This window comes from Alosa pseudoharengus, unplaced genomic scaffold, assembly GCF_046254945.1.
Source record: "Alosa pseudoharengus isolate Yale_2024_CS ecotype anadromous, Long Island Sound unplaced genomic scaffold, YU_APseudo_1.1 YU_APseudo_1.1_scf_8, whole genome shotgun sequence".
In the NCBI taxonomy this organism is placed as follows: domain Eukaryota; kingdom Metazoa; phylum Chordata; class Actinopteri; order Clupeiformes; family Clupeidae; genus Alosa; species Alosa pseudoharengus.
The window spans coordinates 14,245,563-14,263,709 of record NW_027468870.1 but is presented as its reverse complement, the minus strand read 5'-3'; the positions used below and the strand labels follow the sequence as shown (position 1 = coordinate 14,263,709).

The 18,147-nt window shown below is 44.8% G+C and overlaps 1 protein-coding gene across 1 annotated transcript in view; it reads left to right on the top strand.

Annotated features, from left to right (window-relative positions):
* kctd16b (potassium channel tetramerization domain containing 16b) overlaps positions 1-17,374 on the top strand; it is a 53,565-nt gene extending 36,191 nt beyond the window's left edge. Inside the window, exons 2-3 of the mRNA XM_076273838.1 lie at positions 16,827-17,005; positions 17,063-17,374. Of these exons, the coding sequence (XP_076129953.1) occupies positions 16,827-17,005; positions 17,063-17,374 (491 nt within the window). The remainder of the gene's footprint in view (positions 1-16,826; positions 17,006-17,062) is intronic.
* Positions 17,375-18,147: the final 773 nt, after the last annotated feature.

The window sequence follows — 18,147 nt, the reverse complement described above, 5'->3', positions numbered from 1 at the left end:
CGGGGAGCAGTGAGGGGTTAGGTGCCTTGCTCAAGGGCACTTCAGTCGCTTTCTACTGGTCGGGATTCAAACCGGCAACCCTCCGGTCACAAGTCCAAAGCGCTAACCAGTAGGCCACGGCTGCCACACATTGTCATGAGCAAAGGGGAAAAAACTCTTATAAATTAGCATTTATTTGCTGCTAATGCCTGATGAATGTTTTGGAATTATTTTTGAACACTGATATAAACCTATGCCTAAATTTCAAGAGGTTTCTGGAGTATTTTTCAGTTCCCTCTACTGAAGAATATAGGTAATGGAACTTTTTGTCACTCTATTGTAATATATAGCATGTCATACCCATAAGGGTTCCAAACATGATGCTGTATAACATTTGTTAAGCCAGTCATGAAATTAAGAAGGATAATTAGGCCTACCATGACAGGCATTAACATCCCTAGTATCTAGTATGCACTCTGTTAAAAGTGAAAAGAAAACGGTGATATTAGCCAAATGTGGTGTAAAATATTTCACTGTGCATTATTAACGACAGTTTAAATATTGTAGTCTTGTAAGTTGTATGGTCTGGCACGTGAGTTTGGTAGAGAAAGTTGGCATGGTACAAGAGAAAGCAGAAGAGTCAGACCAAGTGAACGACAAGGGAGTGAATTCAGTCTACGGAGAAATGGTTGCAGAGGTACATAAGAGGAGGAGAGAAGGAAGAGAAGGAGGGAGAAGAGAGACATTTCACAGCGGGGACACATAATGAGAGCTTGGCTGGCGATAAGAAGAATGGGAGAGAGGCACTATGAAGAGATAAATGGTATACAGTATTTCCTTTGCTCAGCTGGTGGAACACGGCACAAACGACCCCAAGGTCACGGGGTCGACTCCTCAGGGAAAACAAGCCCTGCGCCGTCGCTTTGTCACTTTGGATGAAGCCTTCTGCAGAATGTAAATGCAGCGTGGGCACAGCCATTCTGCGGCCCATTGCTCTGGCAAAGAGCAACTACAGTGGTGATGGAATGGTAACGTGTCAGATCCCGAGTACTGATCAGCTCGAGTGGGAGATAGAGAGATCAAGTGCAGTGGCGTAACTATAGTAGGTGCAGCAAGTGCAGTCGCACCAGGGCCCGTGACCTCCCGGGGCCCGTCGCTACCCCCGCCCTGCCTCCTTTTTTTTTTTTTTTTTTTTTTAGAACTTTAGAATGTTAGAGCACGGAGAGTGAAGCGTCACTTTGACGATCTATCGGAAGATGAGCGCTTAACCGATGCAGAGAGATACTTCAAAGTACAGGTATTTAATGCAACTCTGGACATCATAATCAGTCAGCTCTCCCAAAGATTTGCAAGTATGCGGGAAACTTGTCATGTGTTTGAGTCTTTACGTCCTATGACCCTTCAACTCGCAGGTGATGATGAACTGCTTGAAAAGGCAAGACGTTTTTGCTTTAAAGCAGAGATTTCACAGAAGTCATCTATTTTTCAACTTGCCAAAATGCTGGTGGTAGATTATGACAGTGTAACATCCACATTCCGGGAAGTGTGTACTCATGTTGTTTCTGACATTGTGACTGTGGCAACAGCTAAGCGATCTTTTTCCAAACTCAAACTTATTAAGACCTATACCTAATAAGCAGCATGGGGCAGGAGAGGCTCCGTGGGTTAGCTATCCTGTCCATTGAAAATACGAGAGCCAGAGCATTAAATATTGGGAACACCGTTGACGATTTTGCACAACGAAAGGCTCGTAACATGGCCTTCTTCTAATGGCCTAATTCACGCATATTGGGGATTGTATGCATATGAATGATTTTATTTGGTTTCTGGACGGTTAAATAAGTTAGGCTACATTAAGTTTTGTTTCTGCGCAGTGCGAGTTTATAAGCAAGCAATCTACGCTTGCAGTTTCAGCAGAGGGTTGATGAAGCGCATTGAGTGTTCCCATAATTCCATGCGAGTTGATGTTAATGCAGTAATTTTAGATTACCCTGGCCTGCAGGCTGTTAATAAAATTATTTTTTAATGTTTTTACATGTAATGGATATGTAGTAGTGTGTTTTTTATTTGAAATTGTAATCTGTAACTAAACTACTTCGGTGTCTCAGGCCCTTTGCATAAACAATTGAAGTCACCCTTAATGTGTATTGCATATCAGAGCTAATTCATCCTGGGCCAAAGTTCGTCGGTATGGGGCCCGCTTAGCGCTCTCGCACCTGGGCCCACCATTGACTTGTTACGCCACTGATCAAGTGCACATGCATGGGGCCAATATTTTCAGTAGCTGGAGCTTATTGGTTTCTGATTTGTAAAAACGTACCTTTCTGTAGCTTATTGTAAAATAATGCAACATATTTCAGTAATGAATATATCCATTCCTAAGCATGGATTCTTTGTTGTTATCTGTCAGGCTGCAGGGGGATGTGTGAAGGACTGAAGCTTGATGAGTGGAACTGAGAAGCATGCCCTCATGAAAGTAATCAAATAATGATTTGTTGAAAGCAGGAGACCACCATGCTAAAACTAATCAGCTACCTGTGAATAGAGTGAATATTAACATTTAGTTGATAGAATAGCAGCATTTGAGCATTTTCTATTAAATGTATGTCATTATGTTGGCAAAATTAGTTAAAAAAATGTAAAGGTTTTACTACACAAGACTTTTACTTATGTCTAATATGTATGGGTTGCTCTTTCTCTGATACTGTAAATGTGAGGACTCTCCTACTGTTTTCCTACAAACACTGCTGCACTCATAGCCCACCTGATATAAAGATAGCAGCAGTGGCACCACGGCTTGTGGCTGTCGTGGGGTATACATTATCCAAGGAAAAAATCAATGCGTTTGGCTCAACACCCCAAGTTAATAAACACAGAAGAGAGCGTTCAGGGACAATTAAAAACAGTGTGTCTGGCACCCAATTCCATCCCCCAAAGTCATAGCGAGGACAAACAGTCCTCAGCTTCACCACCAAGCCCAAGGAAACCTCTTCATCTTCAGGCCATTCTGCGTCTGCTGCCAACACCCAGTTCTTTCTCTTCTGCAAAGAAAGAACGAAACACACACACAAACACACAACATACATCATAAGTTATGCAAATGAATGCAGACGCTTCTCATAAAGACAGCATTGATGGAGCCAAAAGCTTGCAGAGTGCGTCTCGTCTTTGCTCTCAGCAGACGGGCCCGACGGATACACCAGCAAACGCACTGCTTAATTACAACTTCATTAGCATCTCACTCGCGCCGGTTGACGCACTCACCCGACTCACAAGTCTCCACATCCCGCAGAAAACTCCCGAACTGCTGTCTGCCACCCCCCCCCACACACACACACACACACCCCACCGCCACCCAACCACCCTGACCAACCAACCAGCTAATCAACCACCAGCCTGCTACACCCCCCAGTCCACCCCATCCTGGTCCCCCTTTGTTCCACTTCTAATGAGTCCCAGGGGAAGCATCTCACATTGATTTAAATATATCTGTTCCTGGCTCTTCGTTGAAAGTCGAGGCCGCCACTCAGGGAAATGTGGGGAGACAAGCTTCTCCTTCCGTGCTTCACCATCTTTACTGTCATAGACACAGGGGGTGGGGGTTTCTGTCAGTAAGATGCTGGAGGTGGCAGACATTTTCTTTTATGACGCCTCTGTTATATTTAATGCTACATCGTAAAAAACACAAACATAAGTCCAAAGTGCATATTCATCCGTGAAGGGTGCTCCAAAGCTGTTTTCATAGCTGGCCTGCAGTAAGTTGCTTGCTGCGATCGGAATCCCAATGCACTACTGTGAGCAGAGCACTTTTTGCATTTACATTGTTATGTCTTTAGGTGTTTTCAAAAAGTGGGGTATTAGAGCACAGTGTTCCTTTGGAATAAACAAAGGGCCTTCAGTGAATTACTATAATAATACAATTCTATATGGTCTTATCATAGATCTAGGCCAGACTCTCTGCGAAGTCAGTTTGGTCTGGTATCCAGGCTAATTTTCCATAGAAATTTTAGGGAAATAAATATTTTATATAGGTGATCTGATAAAATATAGAATGTTTTGGTAAGCTTGTGTTTGTTTTATCTCTCTCTGTGTGTGTGTGTGTGTGTGTGTGTGTGTGTGTGTGTGTGTGTGTCTTCCCCTGTGGCTTTCTTCGCACACTCGTTCCAGGGGACAAATCCATCAGCGGGCAGTAATGTTGTCCTCTCTGCGCCGTGATTGATGCGGTGAGATGGGCTCTAGAATGGCTTGCTCCTTCATATACCCTCTGTGATAACAATCTCGCAGCACAGATCTGACAATGCTGGGGAGGGGCAGAGACAAGGGGAGGAGATTCAGTCCTCAAGCAACGTATCGATCCGCTAGAGTGCCAGGTACAGGCCCCCCCCCCCCCCCCCCCCGCTTCTTTTTTTAATATTACCTTCTATTCACCGTTTTATAAAGATTTCTTCATTTATGCTTTCTTGTTTCACCCTGGTGGATCAATATGGAACACATTTTAGAAGCAAGGTAGTTGGGTATGTGGGGAAGGGGGGGGGGGGCAAGAACTCAATTCTGTTCCAGCAGAACCAGAGCCACATCCCTTATCAGTCTTCTTCATCTATCACCGAGGGGATGAAGTCAATGCAGCATCAACACTTTCTTCCTGTGGCGTCTCAGAGAGAGAGAGAGAGAGAGAGAATTCGGAGTACAGAGGGAGAGAGAAAAACAAAGCAAGCTTTGCAGCAGGGAGTACATTTAGAACAGACAGCATGCAGCACTTTAGCAATAATGAACCATTTTACCATTTACTGTTTCTTTTTCAACTTTTGTTCCGAAGAACTTAATGCAACATATGGATCAGAAATGGCCAGCCAAAGAGCCGGCAAATTATGTAAAACAAAAGATGGGTGTGTAGAATTGTTTTTTGTTTTCACGTGGTATCTGAAGAATGGCCAAATCTTTGGCGTACCAGGTGAGGTATAATAGCAGCCTCTGTGTTCTGTTCCTCTCTGTGTTTCCTTTGATAGTTAGGACCGGAGAGACGTTACGAATCTGGAGAAATACGTTACAGAGGCTTTTCTGGAGTTTCAGCAACAACATTTCCAAATTAAAAAATGTAAAAAAGACTTGAATTGCTACTTTGAAGTATTTCATGCTAGCTCACTAACTACCCACAGCAGCACCTCACAGCAAGACAGCGTAACCTACATTTTTGGCCCATGTAGCCTCTGAAACATGCTCAGCAGGAAAACTCAATATGTCATAAAAACGTATTTTCAGTCCTCCAACTTCTGGGTTTGCTCTTCTGTTTTTGCTGTAGGATGTTTATCCTCTGCTGTGTTCTGCGGCACAGTCTTTCTGCCAGCCTCTTCCCATCTAGGCATCTCTAGCTGAGACCCCAACAAAAACACAGTTAACACAACCAAACATCTGTGCTCTTCCTCTTAACTGTGTTGTTATGTATATCCTTATACCGGTAATCATATTCCTAAAGCCAAATAAAAATCAAGTTGAAAGCAAATTGCCAGAAAATATGTTGCCCCCTTCCAAGTCAAAGACACACTGACGTTTACTGAAGTGCACTTCTATCACTTCTATTTCTCCTTCTCTCCATCTTCTTCTCTGACTGATCTGTTGTCTGTTCCTTGAGTGAGTACCCCTGTCTATTGTGTCCTTGTTCTTTCCTGTTCTGTATGACGTTTAGGCTGTTCTGGGCATTCTAGGTATTCTTAAGTCTGTGGTTATTTCTGAGGATATTCCCTATATGTTTGATTTGGGCTCCCTCAAGCCATAAAGAATTGCACAGGTTGATTAAGGGTCTTTGAAGCTGTGTTGTTTTCTAGGCACTATGTCAACTGTACTGGTGTACTATATTAGTAGTATTTTTTTTATTTATTATTCATGACACTTTCAGGAGACCATACTTACCTCTATATATTTAACTATTTCACTGCCTAAGATTGTGAGGAGTAACTGAGTCATGAGGCAATTGATCGCAAAGAGGATGATTCAGATGGCACTGAATGTAATCACCAAGCGTGTGCGATTATCTAATGACCTCTTACAAGACTGGCAGTTTCTGCTTTGGCAATGGATTCTATTGGACCTGCAGAATAGCCCTCTTACCAGCTGTCTACTTGAAAATGGAGGTTGTTGAAAAAAGTGTTGGTTATGACCTGTAAAAATCAGAGGGTCCAGGGTGCATGGCCAGAGAGGAGCTGTCTTGTATTGACCCGTATTGACTAAAAGAATGGACCTCTTTTGGATCACCATTGATTAAGCGGAGACTGAGAGGGGTTTTTAGGTTTCATCATGCCTCGTTTGGCTTGTTGTTCTGGTGGGGGCCTGTCTTTCTGTTGCTGTGAACACCAGCTACCATCTAAAACTAAAACAATACAAATTTAATGAACTATTTAAGCCAAGGCTATAGCTCTCCCTAAATCTCACAAGGCAGTCTGGAAAGTCACTTGGCAGAAAGTGCCAGACGAACCCCTGGTGAGATTAAGTGTCATCGCTTCCAAAGTTGAAAAAGGCACAGACACCCTCATACATACACCCTCATGTTTCGCCTCTCTACAAAGCCTTTGCAACACACACACACACATACACACATGATGTCTTCAGGTTGCTGACCAAAGGCCCAAACCAACAGCTTTGGCATATTCTATTCCCCCAGGCAACCAGCTTGTACACTTGCATAACTACGGGTCACTTTGTGACAGATTTGCGTCCCCATCTGTAAATGACAGATTAGAATAGAGAAACACCTTCTCATTTTAAAATAGACTCACATCACCCCTATCCAGACAGGACATTTAATGAAGACATACAGGAGCCATCAGTGCAATTCATCCTCATCCACCATTACATTTCAGTTCCCTGTCTTGTGAACAGGAGTCATTTATTAGTAATTACGGCTGGCCTCCCTGTGTTTTAATTCACCTCGCCAGGGGAACCGATTAAGTAGAAAAAGACACTCATGGCCTCAGAAGCGTGACTCAAAGTTGAGACATTTATTTATAGTCATGTGTTTAATGTGTGCCGCAGCATGCTTGATTTAGTGAAGCTAATACGAATTTATTCATTTTCTTTTGTTTCCCGTTGGGTGCTTTTTGGTCTCTGGATAAAGAGAGATTGGGTCAGAGGCCTGACTTGCATGAGTTGGATTGCAGTTTGTGTTCTCTTTTAACTTGGCTGTTTCGAGTTAGAGTGGCTGTTAAATGAATAAACTGTCAGAGTGATGGCTCTGAATCCATAAGTGTGGAAAAGGCACAGGCCATAAGTGTGTCTCTGCCGTAGCGGGGGCCACCGGTTTGCTGTGAGGAATCGCTATCAGAATCTTCGGATGATCTACTGAATCCTCTTCGCATATGGTGTTTTTTTTTTTTTTTCTTTCATTAATTTTCCAAGAGGTGAATTGCGGCCAAAACTAAAGAGCAGTTTCATATCCCAGCAACCCACGGGAGCTGAGCCACAGCTGGGCTTGATGTGATATGCTCAGCGGGGTGGGGAGGGTGTGTGTGTGTGTGTGTGTGGGGAGGGTGTGTGTGTGGGGGGGCGTGAGATTTGATTGTTGCCGTGGCAGAGGTCGAACGGCTGGAGTCAGGGGTGTGAGGGGGGCGGGTGAAGGAGGAGGAGGGAGGGCAACACAGTGCAGCATGATGCAGCAGAAATAAGAAATGCAAATCAACATGGCTGCCCCACTCGTCTGTCAACAGGACGCCCTAAAGATGAGTACATGACACGCTGGCCACCAGTCAGCACATTTGGGACTATTAATTACTGTTGTGTCAATACTTCATTTGGAGCTCTGGCTATGCCACTTGTCAAGCCTGAGAATGCCCACATATTTCCTCCAAGCTTCAGACAGGCAAACACAATCTATGGGTTAAGCAAGATGACTGCATTTGAGTGTGTGGTATTTGTATGTACTCTGTTCCATTAAATATTTGACAAGTGCACTTTGAAGGTAGACATGAACTAATAACATTCAACAAGGAAATGGAAATGGTCCCTCTACAGACTTCACTACACTACAGTTAGCACACAGCTTGAAAAATGCAGGCAGTGAAAGCCGTACAGTTCCCACAAAGAGGGCACAGATGGTGAGGAGAATGTAGCAACAGGCCTGTCATTAAACACCACCAACATGAATGCTAATATTCTCGCACACCGAACTGCCAATTTATTTATTCAAATTCAGCTTTTAAATATTAATTTTCCTGCAGGAACATTTCACCATGAACATCTCTTTCCGGTTGGCGTCTTTATTGCATCATATTCTTTTTTTCTATCACGGAAAGTAGAAAGCTTTTACCAGGAACATTTATTTTTACTCAGCTATTTCTTAGCTAATGCTGGAAATGAATATCCATTTAAGTATTTTTCTAGTCATTGTCAGTTGATTTAACTCTTTCAACTGTGTCTACGGTACAGTGCATGGTGTGTGTGTGTATGTGTGTGTGTGTGTGTGTGTGTGTGTGTGTGTGTGTGTGCCAATGTTTGTTACGACTCCTTGTGTTAGTGTAGGCCAGACCAAGGCACCAGCAGAATAAGACAGATGACAATGAGGAGAGCTTATTTGCTTTTGCTGCGCGTGCCTTGTCCATCTTGGCCAAGCAGCCTCGTCGCGTCCTGGCGCCGCATGACAGAAATCAATCTCGAGGGTGATTGTCCGCACAGGCCCTGATGGCCCCCGTGGAGGGCAGGTGATATATTGATAAGGTTGGAGTGGACAGGAGACAGATGGGTGGGGGGAGGCGGGGGTGACAGACGAATGACACAGACAGAGGGCAGAGTACGATGACAGAGGAGGGGTCTGAGAAGTGTGTGTGTGTGTGTGTTTCTGTGTGTGTGTGTGTGTGTTTCTGTGTGTGTGTGTGTGTGTGTGTGTGTGTGTGTTTCTGTGTGTGTGTGTGTTTCTGTGTGTGTGTGTGTGTGTGTGTGTGTGTGTGTGTGTGTGTGTTTCTGTGTGTGTGTGTGTTTGTGTGTTTCTGTGTGAGTGTGTGTGTGTGTGTGTGTGTGTGTGTGTGTGTGTGTGTGTGAGGTTGAGAAGAGTGGCATCAGCCAAGGGAGCAGACAGAAGGACAGCATCTGTCAGCAAGGCCAGAGCACTCAGTCTCTGACACATTTGAGGGATGAAGATGGGCGTGTGTGTAGGTGAGTGTGTGCTTCTGGTTGTATATTGCTAGGTGAGTGCGAGTGTGTGTCTGGGTGTTGTTTGTGTGTTTGTGAGTGTGTGTGTGTGTGTGTTTTCAGAAAAAAAGGAGAGATCACAGTGAACGCACGTAGAGACCGACCCCCATGGAGGTGACAGGCAGGGGGCTGAGCATGACATTATCTCCCCAGCATGGCAACCAGACTGACAGGACTCAGACAGAGCCATCAGCAAGCAAACACACACACACACACACACACACACACACACACACACACACACACAGCAAAGAACAAGCTTGCAGGGGAAACAAGAAAAAGGAGGAGACTGAGAGGGAACACTGGGTACATCAAATGAGCATCCCAAGTAGGTTCTCCTCCAGCTAAACCAACACAGACAGCCGCCTCCGCTAGATGTATCAGCACCAGGTAGCACACACACACACACACACACATGTTTGCATACACAGTGACACACACAAGCACCCACACACACACACACACACACATGTTTGCATACACAGTGACACACACAAGCACCCACACAAGACCCCCACACACACACACACACACTCACACAGACAAGCACACACACACACACATTTGCATACACAGACACACACACGCACACACACGCACACACACACACACACATACTGTAAGCACCCACACGAACACACAGAACACACACACACACGCACACACACACACACACACACACACACTAGACTCTGCATACTGCAGAGGATTATTTCACTGGCATTTGGAAAAAAGGATGGCTGTATCATCTAAAAGCAAACACAGAGAGCCTCAGTCAAATGCCAGCAGTGGCAACGTTGCAGCGAATGACTCCCCGAGCCCTCCTCATGGATTTGGTCTGGGCCCTGAACAAACTGTGCTGATTCTGCTGATCAGATTCTGCCTGGAGCCTGGGTGCCCTCTAACAGGTGTGTTTGAGGAGGGTTACAGGGAGAGGCCTTGAGGATTCCAGATGGCCACAGCAGTCAGTCTCAGGGTTCTTTTCAAATCTCTTTGTTGTCAATCCTCCCTGAGATGAGCAGATTCTCTTCCTTTCCTTCAATCATTCCTTGCTTCCTTCCTTTCCTCTAATTATAACAATTAAAACATGAAGTACACGAGGAAGGAATGCAACAAGGATGGAGAAGTCAAGGACAGACATGCATGAGAAATTGGATGCTTGCTGTGTTGCTGTCTTGCAGTGTTTGCTATTTAGTTCGGTTGCTATCTTGCAGTGCATGCTGTTCAGCTGTCTTCAGCCACTCCCTCCACCCAAACCCTCTGTCTAAATCATTTTCAAGCAAACTTCTCATGTCTCTTATTTGTCAATCTTCTCTTCTTAGGTGTTAATTGGTAACAATTATTAATTAACACTTAATTGTAGATCCTATCCACCACAGTTCAGCCGACCCCTCAGCCTCCCCCTCCCCCTCCGAGGCACACACACAGTCAGTTCCGTAAATAGAGACAACCTGCCCTGAAGTAGCAGGTAGTGGTAAAGTAGATTGTGAACAATCATGGTTATAACATGCATTGTGAAGGGTTGTGATAACAAGCAGAAGTATTATAGTGATTTCATGTTTCATAGAATTCCGCTTTGCTGCAAACGGCGGAAAGCATGGCTGGGATCTACAATTAGGTGTTAATTAATATTACTACGCTAGGTCGAAGTACTCCCAAGTGCTATTGCGCCACATATTGTGGTTCTCCTGTTTATTCGCTTGGAAAATCGCCACGTTTCATGTTGTGTGACCTTACACATTTTTATCAACTACTCGTGCAACTGTATTTAAGTAGGGAAAACGTGGATGTTTTTGATTACTGCTATCTTCCTCCCTCTATGGCTATGTCTGAGCCCGCTAGCATAGCAACATGCTAACACAGTCGCGCCGCGCACCAGAGCGTTTGAGTGCATGTACCGACACGGGAGAAGGTATGACTCAACTCGTGAAAGTTAAAGTAAGAACATATATTACTACTGACATTGGGTGGCGTGTTCCTTAAGGATTATTGACATCACAGCAATAGTAAGGTGCTTATTGGGCTCAATTAGGGTGAGGGGGAGTGGCTGATAGGGGGCGGCTTTCTGCATGTAAAATGCTTTACTGTAATAAAGAGGCGAATTACATTTTTGAAATTTGAAAGTTGACATTTTTTCAACGACAAAAACACAATGCGCAGCAGGCGCACACAACGTGGGAGGCACCCAGGGTGCTTAGGCAGCAGGCAAAAGGTGTGGGCCTACTGCACTGCCAATACAAAACAACGGCAAAAACAGCGTCCTGTCAGATTGCACCCTTAGGTGTGTGCAGCTAATCAGGGGTGCTACTGATAGGCTCAGTCAGGTAAGAAAGTAGGGAAATATGAAGAACATGGAGAACATTACTCTTGGGTCCCTCAGAGAAACAGATCACAGACATTCTAGTATTTTAGTTATTCATTTGGTTGATGCTTTTATCCAAACAGATCAATTGATACAGGGCCAGCTTCCCTGGAGGTTAAGTGCCTTGCTCAAGGGCACAATGGTGGCAGCCAGGAATCGGATCCACAACTTTTCAGTCTTCTGAATGCTAGCTCGGCTATTAGTATTTTCCCCCCTTTCCCCCCTGTCAAATGCAGAAAAAGTGGTTGAGTTTGGTTGATGCCATACCATAGGACACTTAGATTGGCTAATGCATGAGTTAGGATTGGATTTGCCTGTTGGCAGATCATTGACTCTCATTATAAAGGATGTCTGTCAAATTGTCTCAGAATATTCTCATTGTATTGGGCCAGAGGGAGTGAGAGGGTCATTTCCACGTTTAGTTCAGGCCATCACAACTCTGCCAAATCGCTTGCAGATTACTGAGTGAACACACACACATACACACACACACACACACATACACACACACACACACACACACACACACACATACACACACACACACACATATCAATCAGCCCATCGTAAAACTTGTAAAAGTCATAATTACCTGACCAAGGAATCAGAAATTTGCATGTCCATTGGTAAGATTCACAGTGTCTTGCCTTACACAAACAAATACACACACACACACACACACACATAAACATTGCATAAGCTTAACATTTACACATACCTGCTAGGCACACTCACACCACGCCAAGACACACATAATCACTCAAAGAGAAGCTCTAGCCTGCGAGCAGTTAGCGCTAACTATGCACTGATAACCACGGAGATCCGGGATGTACAGCCTCCATCTGCACAATGCCACCACCACCCTCTGGGAGAGGCCATGTAATTATCAATGCGGCAGATCCTGGTGTAAGTGGATCCATCATGGCTGTTATTGCCTACATCCCACAGCCAGGCACCAGGGACCAAAGGAAAGGGGAGAGAAAAAAACGAGCTCATTTCCTAATGGGAAATGCAACACCAACATGTGGAACAGTGATATGGCTGTCATAAGTCAACACTAGCAGATATATATGTTCTCACACCTGTTCTGTGTGTGTGTGTGTGTGTGTGTGTGTGTGTGTGTGTATAAAGAAGAGAGGCTTCTCTAGAGCTCTAATAGCAAATGAAACAAAACTGGCAATGTGTCATACAGTCACCAACGGTGGTGTCCTGTGCTGTAGAAATTCCACCAAGACAACAGTGAACAACAAGGTCTCCCTCCATAACTGTGAAGCCAGGCAATAATGTTTCTCCCCTTTGTTCTCCTCGCACGTCCCTTTAGTGTCTGCGACAGCTGGCTCCACAAGCCATGTTTGGAAAACATGGCCATACAGCAGCGGCGGGTTTGTCCTGTCCTCTCTTAGGAAAGCGCAATGCCATCATTTCTTATTTTCCCAGAGCAGAAATCAACAAGACAGGCCATTTAACCTCACTAGGGGAGAGAACATGCCTGAGAACGTTTTTTTTTTTTTTTTCTTTACCTCACGGTGAAGTTCCCTACACCACGGGGGTGTTTGTCAGGCCAGCTCCAGGTGCCTTTTTCCTCTTAATTCCGTTTAGACAGGAAAATTGGCTACTAGCGGATTTAGCTCTTGTCGAGTCAGGGCCTATTTTTCAAAACACCAATTATGGAGCGGCGGCTCATCGATCAAAGGGTCCCTTTTGAGAGTGAGTGACACAAATTAATTCAAGAGACTTCTGTGGCGTGTTCCAAAAGCATCTGTCGCCAGTTCCTCTCACCGGAACACCTCTACGGAGATGTTAGAACCACTTTTTGGCGATTAGTATAAGGAACCTGACTTACTTATCATTTAGACAAATGCTAGGCTGCTAGAACGAATCATTCGCTCTGCTTACTCTGAGGCGCGTCAGTCATTAGTTTCTGAGTGTCCTCATTGATTTGCCAGACATTGTTTGTCGACGATCCTCACTACCATCTGGCGGTGCTGTTCAAGGCCAGTTTAGCAATCTATCCAGCCGCCCCTGGCTTGTCTCTGCATGCGCAACGAACAGTTGTCAAAAAAGCAGAGACGAGAGAAGGTGTAAGTGAGACTGAGGAAAGCCTACTGAGGAATGAAGGAGCCTGTCTGAAAGCTCATAGCAGCATTTCAAAGGATTCTTGGCTTTAGCACTCCTACCCCTGAATGGGTGAAAAATTCAACAGTATCCTCATTTAATTATGGATGGCTGTTTGATAAAAAAATTAATACATTTTGGACTACAGCGGAAGTGATGAGGTGTCTGTTTTTCCATTTAGCTTTCTCTGGCTCCAATTTATAGCGCAGACAGCTGCACGTACAAAAGATCCACGATCTGATTAACGATTTGTGATTTATATCTGAAATCTGTCAAAATAATGAAAAATAAACAGACATAGAGTACCATATAAACAAAAGATAAGTCACTTAAAGAAAGAAAGGAATAAATAAATAAAATTTGATTAGATTAGATTAATCAAATGGAATACAAGTTGTATGCTTCAATGAAGACTGAACACAATGGAGTATCTCAGGGCCCATTCATTGACAAACAATGGGCAACAAGTCTGTGTGCATGAACTGAAGTTATTGTGTGGGGCGTGTGTGGGAGCATTGCTCTGACTCACCGGTAGGACCTTGCTCGTGGTATTTTGCCAAATTATTAAAATACCTTTAGTTTGTGTGCTTTGGACTTCCTCATGGCTTGTTGCTCTGCTCGTTGGCAGTTGCCCATCAAGGAAATTAGGGCCCTCGGTGTTGTTGCCTCTAGCTTCAATGCGCCACTGGTAATGAACCCTGACTCTCAGTTGAGTCTCTCTGACTACATTTGAGCTTACAGCATTTCATTTCCTGGCTCTTAATCTGGCCTAGGTAACCGTCCATGAGACCTAGTAAACGGAGCGGTAAACAAGGAGCGTAAAGAGCAGGGAAACGCCGCTAATGGAGAATGTCTCCCCTGAGTGGCGTAATAACTTCCCGTTTTAAAGGGGATCGGATGCTAGGGCTGAACCAAGCCCTTTTAATCAATAGCTAGAGAGAAAGAGCGCCCCTTTACTGTTAGCAATGTGAAAACAACAGCCGATGAGGAGGTATGAACGGGACAAGTATGGCTAATAACACATAATGAATTATTGATCATGGGGCTGGTAGAGTTTTATTCTGCTCATGAATGGAGGATTGGAGACTGGCTGTGTTTTGCTCTGCTGTTTTCAGACTGTTGTTTCATAAGTTAATCAATTTCTCCCTCATTTTAGCCTTTGCTGTGTGTGTTATTGAGTTAAGACTTGAGGCCTGTTCTATTCTGAGGTAGACAGACCTTCCTCTGGGGTTAAAGAATGAGACAAGGCATTAAGCTTATGCTCCATTAAATGTGAAGTCGCCTTCCTCTCTGCCTGCCTGGTCAGAAGTTGTGTTGGTCTTTTCCAACCCATTTGCAGCTTAAGCCAGTGGAGTCGCTCACAGTCAAGCTCATCGAGTGCCTTACCAACAGGTCTTAGCCAAATGCATAGTAAGAACCTTGCAATTACCCACAAACACATGTAATTAGTGCTAAGTGCCTCTGACTGGGACTAATAGGCAGAGAGAAAGAAGGACAGTTGCTCTGCAAGCAAAATCATGACATACACAAAGACATTTGCATAATCACATGCAAATGAACAAAAGTAAGACAATTATCAACTGCCAAGGGTCAGAGGAGAGTAGAGGTGGCCAGACGAGGACTTTGGAGTTTGTTTTACACAAAATATAAGGTTCCCATAACATAAATGAATAGGAGCATTTAATTCCCTCCAGAGTATATGTATGCATATACCTCTATTTCTTTAGTGTACTATTCACAGTTATTTTGCCGATATGTGTGTAATTCATTTTAATGTGCCTTTAATTGTGATATTATCTTCTATTGGCTATTGGCTTCATGACTGCTAATACAGGGATGAAAGGACATTTAGGGGGCATGCTGACAACATCTTCAGCTGTTTCATACACTGCGACACCTGTGTTTGCCAAAGCTATATTGAGCCTCATTATTTTATACTTTATTTCTCATTTCTCTCTCTCTCTCTCTCTCTCTGTAACAAGCACACTGACACAACTGTACACACACATGCTCTTACAGCCACATTCACTCCCTTTCATCTCTCTCTCTTTCTCTCTCTCTCTCTCTCTTCTGTGCTCCTTTCCTCTCATCTGCATCTCTGTCTTTCTCCTTCAGTCTCAGTCTCTCTTTAATCCCTCTTTCCTCCACCCACCCACATCCTGTACCTGTGTCAAGCAATATAGCACGAGTGAGAGTGGGGTTGGTCATGGATATTCCCACGGGTGTTGTTCGGCCTTAGCCACGAGGCCGGAGGCCGTGGGAATATCCATGACCAATCCCACGATCACTAGTGCTATATTGCTTTTATACAACAATTCTACCACAAACTAAATAATCTGAAAACACCCCATTATTGTTTAAAAATGTTAATTTCGACATCGTTCTTATGCATCAAAAAATAGTTCCCTTTTCAATAGACAGCGTCTTGGTTGCTAGGTAATCAACATTCCAGATCCCTCGTTACGGGTCTTTGTGGTTTACATGTCTTCTTGAAAGAAATGTTGAAAGTCGGGCTGAAATCACATTCATATCTAGGTTTGCTGCATGCATGTTACAAGGACACTGGGCCATGTCATGTAAGGGACATGGTACTGCAAAAAAAAAAACAGAAACATAGTCTACATTGCAGAACCACTCAACTTTATTAATTTATGGTGAATAAATGTAACACTACTGTGCACAGCCTGACGTGACGATGCTAGCACGTTAGCAGCGGTTAGCTAATTATGCTAACGTTAGTTATCTACAAGTCTCCTCCAAGTGACAATCATATTATACACAATGCTGAGAACAATTAGCATCCTCGTTTATCTTACTTACATTGAGTTGACTGTGTGGCTTAATCCACAGATGTGGTGAAGCACTGTTTCGTTATGGTTTGCTAAGGAGTAACCATAGACAGTAAAATATAGGGAGTAACCCATTGCTTGAAATAGTGGAGAGCTTGGATGAGAACATTGTGTCAAATCTTCGCATTGTATCGCGGATTTATTATTAGCTGTGCAAAGTCTGAGTTGAAATGTCCAATCAAAGATTCTAGAGCGCTCCGCTCTAGAATCTTTGTGTCCAATGATATTCCAACTCATGGAACGTCTCTCGGCCAATCAGAAACAAATAAATAGTTCCATAGAACCCAATTGTTGTATAAACTTCTCTAATCTCTCTCTCTCTCTCTCTCTCTCTCTCTCTCTTCCAGGTGGTCTGTCCCGGTGGTCCTCCCCTCTGTGCGACTGCTGCTGCAAGAACCACAAGGGCGATGGTGAGGGCGAGAGTGGCACCTCCTGCAACGAGCTCTCCACCTCCAGCTCCGAGAGCCAGTCGGAGGCCAGCTCGCCGCAGGGCACCGTCATCTGCGGGCCCGTGAGCCGGGGCGGAGTCGGGGCCGGTGGAGGTGGAGGCCCGCCACCCAAGCACCAGGGGCCGCTATCGCAGCACCACCACCACCCCCACGTGCACCCGCACCACCACGTCCAGACGCTGGACCGGCCGCTGAAGAAGGGCCCCGTGGCCATGCTCCAGCAGTCCGAGCCGCGGCGCAAGAGCGACCTGATGCGCACGTTGACGGCCAGCGCGCGGGACACCTCCACCACCAGCAAGAAGCGGGCCTCCAAGGAGGCCAAGATGACCATCGAGGAGGAGCTGGAGAAGTGCATCGACGACTTCCGCAAGATCAAGATCCCCGAACGCTTCCCAGAGCGGAAGTACAACTGGCAGGCCGACCTGCTACGCAAATACCGCCTCTGAAGGGGGAGTCGCGGAGGAAGCGGGGTGGTGGTAGGGGGGGTTTAAAGAAGAAATGAAAATTTAGGAAAAAATTAACGAATACTCAAACTCGTGAGCACTTAAACTGAACTGTATGTACCGTATGTATGTGTGTATGTATGTACAGTATGTACGCACGTATGTTGGGTAAACATTACTACTGCCTCAGAATGTCTTTGTCCCAGTTTGCGGTCAGGGGAAGGTTGTTGGAGTAAAACAAAACAAAACAAAAAACTCTTCTCGTTCTCGCTGATAAACACAGGCATCCTTTCATCGTGAGCAGGCTCCGCCATGGGGAGGAGGAGACAGGCATTTGTTGTTGTTTTTTTAGCTTCATAAGCATCTGAATTTTTGTTTTTCTGTTGTTGCAGTTGTTGATGTTGCAATGGCACTCATGAACCCAAATGTGTGTGTGTGTGTGTGTGTCTGTGTTGGTGTGTATGAGAGAGATGGAAAGGGCGAGGCCATTGTGTGAGAGTGTGTTACGCACATACACACACTGCATACACACAGCAATTCTGACCCCATCATGTTTGTGGCTGCGTTCGGGGTGGCATCGAGGTCGGAGATAAACGTGCATCAGAGTGATAAATAATTCATGCCTTCCCCTCCCCGCTCCTTCTAAAAATACCCCCAGCCTCGGCCCAGCCGCCTGAGCACAGACGCTTGGATTTCAACACTACCACGAGCACAGGAGACTCTTTTTTTTCCCTCTCTTTCCATTTTGCAGGCTCCGTTGGCTGGCCACAGCTAAG